At 57.5% G+C, this 8,814-nt stretch overlaps 1 protein-coding gene across 1 annotated transcript; it reads right to left on the reverse strand.

Annotated features, from left to right (window-relative positions):
• Positions 1-506: 506 nt before the first annotated feature.
• On the reverse strand, positions 507-8,238 carry NCLIV_057810 (putative NAD-dependent DNA ligase OB-fold domain containing protein; the record flags this gene model as incomplete). The annotated part of the gene is made up of 5 exons (XM_003885337.1): positions 507-4,077; positions 4,700-4,791; positions 5,202-6,027; positions 6,462-6,937; positions 7,258-8,238. The coding sequence occupies 5 exons, from the start codon at positions 8,236-8,238 to the stop codon at positions 507-509; spliced, it is 5,946 nt and encodes a 1,981-aa protein (XP_003885386.1).
• Between the last annotated feature and the right edge of the window lie 576 nt (positions 8,239-8,814).

An 8,814-nucleotide genomic window follows, 5' to 3' on the forward strand; every position in this document is an offset into this window, starting at 1 on the left:
TTTCTCAATTGCTAAATATCTCTCCCATGCACAAAGAGCCATTGTGCATCCCCAAGACAGCGGTTTGTGCACCAGAAGACTCAGACACAAAAAATTTCCCTCAGTCCATACACACATGTATCTATCATAGACATAGCTCGCAGAAATGCATGTCCCTACTTATATGCATGCATTTCCGGGAAGTCGATATATATATATATATATATACATACATACATATCTTTGAACGCTAGTACATATGTCGGCACAATGTGGATATATGTCCAGTGAGACCGTAGTACATATATATATATATATATATATATGAAATGAATGGAGGTGCGCAGACGCATAGACACGTGCGTGTCTCCATCAATGCTGCGTTGGTGAGAGAACAGGAGAGGCCACGTTGGGATCCGTAAGCCTCTAGACGCCACCGAGTGCTTGGTAGATAAGGTGAAAGACAGCTTGGGAGAGAGCGTCTCGATCACTTCGAACTCGTGTCACGGAACCCGGAAGGTTGCGAATCAGCAGATTCGCTCGCTCTCCCCAATCGGGGCAGCGTTCCTGTCTCTCGCAGGGGGGGGTAAGTGACTGGTCTCCCGCGGCGACAGCGAGGAGACGGACGCATTTGAAAATGCAGGAGACGGGGCAGTTGGAAACTTAGCCTGACTCGCAGGAGACGCGGGAGAGCAGAGGGCGGCCCTGAGGGAGACAGCGGAGACACCCGGGGCGAGAGGGTGCGGCAAAGGCTGCTTGCAATTCCCCCGGCAGTAGGCAGCAAGGAGCAGAAGTTCGCGCACGTTCTCATCATCCGCGAACACGAAGGAGAGGCGAGAACGAAGCGTCTCTGGAAGAGACAGGAAGGCGACTTTCATTTCTTCAGGAGTCTCTGGGAGGCTCCTCAGGAAGGCCGATGGGGAGAAGGACGACTGGGGATCGGAATGGAGAAGCGTTGCAAGCGAACACGCAGACGCCGGCAAAGACGAAGAAAACGAGGAACCCGAAGGCGGGAAAGAAGCTTCACCAGACTTCAGCGAAGACGCCACAGGGGCCGAAAAGCCCCGCGGCACTCCGTCATCCATTCCCCGAAGTGTGTGACCTTCCTTCCTGATATGTTGTCTTTCTGCTTCGCCTCGACCCTCGCTCGCTTCGCGGTCACCTGTTCCCTCTCTTGGCCCTTGTTTTCTTTCTCCGCTTCCGTCTTCTTCTCCGTCGTTTTCGCCCTTCTCTAGAGCGTCTCGCAGCCATCTCAGGAAGTGAAGTAGGCCCTCGACCGTCTCGCCACAGGCCTGGGCGACTTGCTTCGAGGCACGGAGGCCGAGACGCTCGACCGAGAGAGCAAAAATGAGCGTGTGAAGAGGCACGCCCTCTTCGCACCTGTCCACGACTCTCTTCACCAAACTCTCCCACCCCCGAAGGAGAGGAATGCCCGAGCGACATCCGCGCCTTGTCTTTCCCTCGCCGAGACACTCTGCGCCAGCGCTGTCGCCCTTGCCCAACTTTTCTCCGAGTATAAGCCGCGGCGCCGCGAGCAAGGCCGAGGGCGGCAGACGAGCGTTGGGTGACGGAGATCGACCTGCAGACGGCGAGGTGAGGCCGAGGACTTTCGGAATGATTCGCGGGTCGTCGAGCTCGGACCCCCTGAGGAAGACGGGGGGAGGGCGATTGCTGTCGCTTTGCGGCCTGCAAACATCGAAGAGCGACGGCAGCTTTTCGATTTGGTCCTCTCCCGCTTTTGCTCTGCGTGTGCGAGTTCGCGGCGCCGGTGCGTGTTCTCCCTCCGCGTGCTCTCGAAACAGACAACCCTGCGGAGAGGCTCGAAAATCAGCAGGGGAGCGGGAAGAAGACGCGGAGGCTTCTCCTTGACGTGCATGCGTGGGAAAGGGCCCATCCGCTGGACAGGCGTCAGTCGGCGACTTGCCAAGTCCCGGGTCGTTCTTCCTGGTGTCGCGTCGCAGTCTGTTTCCGGCTTTGGGTGTCTCGGCAGGCGTTGAGGCGAAAATCAGATGGCGCTTCTCGTGGTACAGAAAGCAGAGACGAAGGAAATCGGAGGGTCTCAGAAGAAGGCCGCTCGCATGCAGGTGAAAAAAGAACGTCGTCGGAGGCGCGCGAACGTTCAAGCATGCGCGGTCGAGGAGACGAAGCAGAAGCCGCGACACCTGGCCTGGACAGGCTCGGCCGCGAGCGCAGCGAAACCGGCCCGCGTCAAAAACAGAAGTTGACGCAGATGTCCGAGAGGGAGAAGGAGAAGGAAACGGCGGAGGGGGAGACGAGCAGCGCAACGGAGAAGAAGACGAAGAGGGGGTAAGCTGAATCGAGTCTGATTCGCGGGCCTTGCCTTGGGGCTGCGGGGCGGGGACGAAGACGAGTGCGCTTCCACAGGAGGGACAGGAAACGTTGGAAGGCTCAGGCGCAGCTGGTAGCTTCGAGCCTGTCCGATCGTCCGCGCCTGGAGCTTCAGGAGCCAGAGGAGCGTTCGCCGCCAGAGAAGCGGCAAAAGGCCCAGGCTGTGTTGCGAAAACGCCGCAAGGAGTCTGCCGACTGTCCACACACTGTGTCTGCTGCGCAGACACACCAGCCAGAAGGCGAGAATCTTCGCCAGCCAGAAGGCGAGAATCTTCGCCAGCCAGAAGGCGAGAATCTTCGCCAGCCAGAAGGCGAGAATCTTCGCCAGCCAGAAGGCGAGAATCTTCGCCAGCCAGAAGGCGAGAATCTTCGCCAGCCAGAAGGCTTCTCCCTCGCAATCGACCTTCACTTCTGTCCGCTACAGCCGCGCCTCCAGCTCGCCTCTGTGCGGCAGGTGTTACTTCGAACTTTCCCCCTCCACAGTTAGCCGGAAACGAGGCATCGACGCCGGAGCGAGGCGTTGCCGACGCTTCGTTCCTGTCTTTGCTTCGTTTCCTCTCGGCACCGTTCGAGCCAGTCTCCGCAGACACCCCGAGGGCCTCCTGAATCCCGACAATCAACGGCGTCGTGTGGCCGCTGAGGTGTACATACACCTCGTCGCCGACGGCGAGTCCACGGCGCGCCAGTGTCTCGATCGTGCCGACGGAGGCTCGGGAAATTGTGAGGTTCCCGAGGCGCACGGGCTCCAGAGCGGCGACGACGTGGACGTAGCCGAACTGCCCGACAGAGAAGGCAAAATCGCGGATCCTCGAGAGCGCAAACGGCTGCGGGAATTTCCGCGCGAACGCCCACCGCGGCCCAGTCGCGCGGTTCCCAAGAAGCAGTTGCGCAGGCAGCGACAGCACTTTGAACACGACGCCGTCAGCAGGAACATCCGAAAGGGGGGGAAACGAAGTTGACGAGGACACAGGAAAAGCCCCTCCAGAAAACGACGTTCCAGATGACGGCGAAGACGAACGCGCAGAGGAAGCAGACGCGAGCGAGGTCAGAGAGGACAAAGAAGACGAGGGAAAAGCGAGAGGGGGAGCTGAGGAGGAACAAGACTGCGGCTCTCCATGGGCACACGCTTTTGCTGACGGAAGCGAATGCGTTGCGTCTGCGGTTTCTGCATGTCCGACCTGGGGGCGGGCGTTCTCGTTTTGATCTCCGTTTACCGTTTCCGCTGTGACGTGCGTGTGAAAGAAAGCGAATGCGGAGTGCATTTCCTCGACAGTCGTGCAGACTCGGGTCTTATCTCGAAACGTGGAAAATCCCAGACGCTCGAGGAAGAAAAGCAAATCATCTTGTGTGGCCAGTGTATGGACAACTCTGCGTTCGTGTTTCGTTTCTTCGCCGCCGTGTCGCTGACGGTCTCCTATGGATTCCTCAGAGTGCTGATGCTTGCGGGCAAGTCGGGAATCTGAGTCTGCAGCGCGCTGTGCCGAATCCGCGTCTTTAACTTCGAGCGAGAGAACCGGATCGCGAAATGGGGCCGCCGCCAGCGCGTCGGCTCCTGCTGTACGTACACCCGGAGGCGGACGGCTGTCATGGGGCGCCACCAGCACAGGCGAGCTTGCTTTGTCCGGAGAGCGTTCGGAATCGATTTCTGTTGTGTCACTCGCGACTTCTGCCGATTCGACGAGGCCGTAGGCTGCGAAGCAAAGAAGGTCGGCGTGCTCACCCGTATCCGCAATTCCCCTTGCCGCGTGCCTAGACAGAGAATGGAAAAAAAGGGAAAATGAGATGAAGCAGAGAGGGGAATGGAAAAAGAGGAAAACGAGAGCAAAAAGAAGCGGCCAAACGAAAACAGAGCGAGCATGACAGGGCGGGAAGACGAGAGTAAAAAGAAGACGACGTTGATTAGCAGACGTCCAGGCATATAGCTCGAGATCACAGACCCCGCAGGTCCACGGCAAAACGAGAAGAGACAGATTCGCGCCACCGGGGGTTGGCGAAAGGGCGAGAGCAGCGCTAGGAGACAAATGAGCGCAGATCAGCGGTGAGCACCGAGTACTGCGAGAGAGAGGAAGAAGATCGCGATGGAGCAGGAAGCAGATACGTGAAACATAGAGTCGTGGGCCCGCAGGCGGGACAAAACGCAAATGTAGATTCAGCTATTTGCAGTAACCGACTTCAACAACGTTTTTCAGGAGTAGAGGAAGGCAAACGCCATAAAGATAGGTTTGCATGCAGGCACGCCCCTATGCACAGCTCGGAGACTTCGGAGCAATCGGCAGCAGCGCGGCGAGACAGAGGCAGGTGTATATCTGGAGTTGCCGAAACAGACAGGCAGCCTATGCTGGAGCGAACGGCGAAGAAGCAAATCACGCACCTTTCATGAAGGGGGGTATTTTTGCCTTCCTTTCGGCGGCGCTCCACGTAGTCTTGGAAGTTGGAGCGGGGCAAAAATAACTCGCCCCGAATCTGGCAACAGAAGCAGAGAGGCAAGACTCACAGCTTCCCTTCGATCCATGCAGATGGGTGCGAACTCGATTCAGCTCCCCACGGTACACAACCATATACTCGCCCATGCTGGTGCACAGGAAAACAGTTATATGCATGCAAATGTGTATCAGCATTTCATCGTATATATATATATATATATATATACATATCGCGATAGATAGATCTGCCTTTCCGGCATCCTCACACCCCTTTACCGGTGAGGGAAGCGAGAAAGAGGCGACAGGGGAGTGCCAAGAAACACGCAGAAGGGTACGCAGTTTCGCACCCCAATATACACGCAGGAATCCAACCGATAGACACAGACACACAACATATATATGTATATATATATATATATGCATGGATGTGCATGCGGTTGTTTGCTTCACCTCCAGAAACTGGTTGGCGAGGGCACCCGGCGCAAGAGGCTGGGAGGTGAGGAGTCTCGTGGAGAAGGCGACCGGCAGGCGGCCTGCTTGGTGCATCACGCGGACGCTGTGAGAAATATCTTCGCCCCAGCTGCCGTTCCCCCTCGGCGATGCGTCGACAAGTTCCCAAAGAACCCGCGAGGAGAAGCGCGCGGGACGAGAACCGGCAAATGAAGCGAGAGATGCAGAAGAGGGAAACCCACAGGACGAAGAGGAGTGAGAGGCGTCGCGAGGGAGGGGCGATGCTCCGCTCCCTTGCAAAGGCGGGCGGGGAGCCGAGGGAGAATGCGAGGGCGACGCACACGCAGCGGCCGTCGTGTGGCGTGTCGGGGATCCGAGCGAGCCTGGAAAAGGAAATAGGGATCCAGAAGAAGAGGCGGTGACATCGACAACATTCGCGTCAGAGACCGGAGTGGAGCGAGACGGTGACGGAGGGGCCGAGTCGAGCAGCCGACCCTTGAAGCGAAGCGCACAGGAAATCCCGTCGATCTTTGGCTCGGCGAGAAATGCGAGGGGCAAAGCCAGCTGGGGTGTGACGGGGGCGCCTGTGGAAGGGGAATCCGACGCGGGACGCGACGGCGACGAAACAGAGACAGGAGCACAAGGTGCCGGGGACGACTCGGGGAAGGCCGCCGTGGAGGGGCATGCGGCGCGACGAGAGACTGGGCCAAAGGAAGATGTCGCTGCAGGGTTCGCAGCTCCAGTAGGGCAGGCCGTGCGCCTTTCGGTCTCTTTCTTCTTTTTTCCCTTCGTCTCCTCTCGAAGAGGCCAGCGAAGCCCAAGAGGTCTGCGAAGCAAAGCGCGGCACCAGAGGACTCACAAGCAGGACGGGGCTGGCATGGAGGCAAAGAGAGGACTTTTTCAGCTTTCAGGGTCGCTTGTCCTCTCGCAGTCTGCGCGTGTCCCTCCCGTATAATACGGTGTCTCGCGCTGAGCGGCCTGACGCCCTCGTCAGGTTTACCGTTTTTAGACGCCTGAGTCGACAACGGTGGACGGAAGTGGTGTTTGATATCTCCGTTCCTTCGGTCGCGCCCCTTTGTTTCCTTCCGTTTTTCGTTGTCTCCGTTCGCCCTCATCTGCCGCGTGTTTCGCTCAGCATTCAGCCTCTTTCCGTATCTTTTGCCCCTTATTTTCGTCTGTGTTCCCGCTTCCCAGGTTTCCGTTCTCCGCGGGCTTCTCACCCCGCGAGCCCGTGCGCTGCCGCTCTCCTCGCCGTCTCACTTGCAAGTTTGTGCAACCGCGTGCACGAGATGCTTGTCGCAGTCGCCTTCTTTGACGACAGTCAGCGACAGCATCGGAGCAAGGTGGTAGATCCGCTTTCTCCCTCGAGCGCCGAAAATGATTCTCGGCTCGGCGTCTTTGCACGTCGGAATGACTTCTTCGCTCCGCGTTTCGCCTCGCTCTACCTTCCCGTTTCTCTCGCGAACCCGCGACGGCGCGCTCCGTGGCGAGGACGAGGGATGCGCATGTGGAGCCAAAGGCGAAGAAGGAAAAGAAAGAGGCGACGAAGACGGAGAAACAGAAGAGGAACGCGGGGAAGGAGCGGAGGAAGTCGGAGACAGAGAAGAGGAAGTCGGAAAAGAAGCGGGAGAAGTATTGCATGCAGAAGCTCGACCGCGAGGAGATGTAACCGAGGCGAACGGTCCCGCGCCGACGTAGGACGACGGGCTTTCCGGCGTCACAAGGGAAGGGTGTACCTACACCAGAGATGAGAGCGTGGGAAATCGCAGCACAAAACTCGTGGGAACAGCGATGCACAGCCGACTCACCATTCGACGCAAAGGGACAAAACGCCTGGCCGCAAATCCTAAACGGAAACAATCTCCGCTCTCTCAGTCGGCACCCGCGAAACAGGAAAGTCAACAGAGACAGGCCGAGGACACAAACACTCCAGCGCCTGCAGTATGTCTGTTTTGCGTCTTGACAGTCATCCAACCGAAGGACACGAATCTCCCTGAACGCGTGGCCCATCGACCCGGCTTCGTCTCTTGCCCGTGACGCGTCTCTGCTTTCTCACCTCCTCCAGGTGCAAAAGTCTGGCTTTCAACTGGTCATACACCGCATCTGGAAGGGGCGAGTGCGCTCCGACGTGGTACGCGCGATCGCAGGCTCTCAGCGTTTCCACGAGCTTGTGATATTCCTCCTTTTCCGAAGGGTCCGGAAGCGGAGAGACAGTGCAATCCTCTTTCAGCGCGTCCCCATGCCTGCTCGATCCTCTCCGCTTCGGTTCCACACCGCGGGCGGTTCGCGCACGTGTTTCATTTTCCCGACCTCCTGCGCCCCGCGAAGTCTCCCGTCTAGCCGCCTCATCGCGAATGGGTCCTGTCAAGGAGCGCGGGCTGTGTCTCGACTTGGCAATCAGGCAAGAGTCGCCCTCTGACTCGACATCTACCGGGGGTTCGCCTCCGTGGCGGTGTGCAGTGCCGGCCTCGGTCTTCTCGCGCAGATCTGCTTCTCCGTCTCGTGCGGAGTCGCAAAAGACTCGACTTAAATCGTTCCTATGGGCATTATTTGCGGGCTGAGAACGCGGAGATTGGTCCGAGGCAGCGGCTGCGAGGGAGGCGCTGAGTGTACGTGTGGGGTGGAGACAGGGAGCTGGGTGACGGAGACAGCGCTGGCGGCGACGAGAAAAGACAAGCAGATGCGGCTGAGAAAAGCTAAGCCTTGGAGAGGGCGAGGCCCGCGCTGGATTCAAATGAGACGCCAAGGAAAGGGAAAAGGACGAAGAGACAGAAAGAGAAGAGGAGAGAGAGTGAGATAACGAAGGTGAATACGACGGGGACAAACGAGGGGCCAGGGGTGAACACGAAGGCAGATAAACTCGAGAAACCGGAAAGCAACGCTGTTTGGAGACGCAGAGAGAGGCAAGAGGGCGCCACGGCAGGGACGAACAAAAAGGCAAGCAGAGAGAGAAGGATCGAGAAGGAGAAGAAGCCTTGCCGCCGGAAGAGTGAAGAGGAGAGAGAGAGGAGAAAGAAGGCGAGGCGCCTTTCCCCATGGCATACAAACGAGAAACAAATAGAAACGGGAAAAGCCAAAAAGAAGGAGAGGGACAAGAAGAGAAAGGCTGTACAGGCGAGAAGCAATGCACCGAGAATGACGCAAAAAAACCAGACAGGACCGTGGCGAGACCGCAGCCACAGCCGAGAGGAAGAATGGAAGGAGAAAAAGAGAAGAAGATAGAAGAAGATGATAGAAGAAGAAAGGAGGAACCAGGAGAAGAAAGAAAAGCGGGGTCAAAGAAAAGAGAAGGCGATGACAAGAGCATGGAGAGAAGGAAATCAAACGCTCGCCGATGCGCAGAGACAAGAACGACGACCAAGCCAGACCCAGCCGCGTAAAGAAGGTGGAAAGAGAGAGATGAAGGCCCGAGCAGGAGGAAAGGAGAAAGCCAAAAAGACGGGGCGCGAGCTTGAGAGAAGAGAGCGACGAAGAGAAGCGTGTATAAAGTGGAAAAGCGAGGCATAAAGGTAACGAGAGACGAGAAATTGATTTTTCGTCTGTGTGCTTTAAAATCGATCGTCAACTTCAGCTATTTGACAGGGTGAGAAAAGCGCAGGGATCGCTGTCCCTT

Source organism: Neospora caninum, chromosome XI, assembly GCF_000208865.1.
Source record: "Neospora caninum Liverpool complete genome, chromosome XI".
NCBI lineage: Eukaryota > Apicomplexa > Conoidasida > Eucoccidiorida > Sarcocystidae > Neospora > Neospora caninum.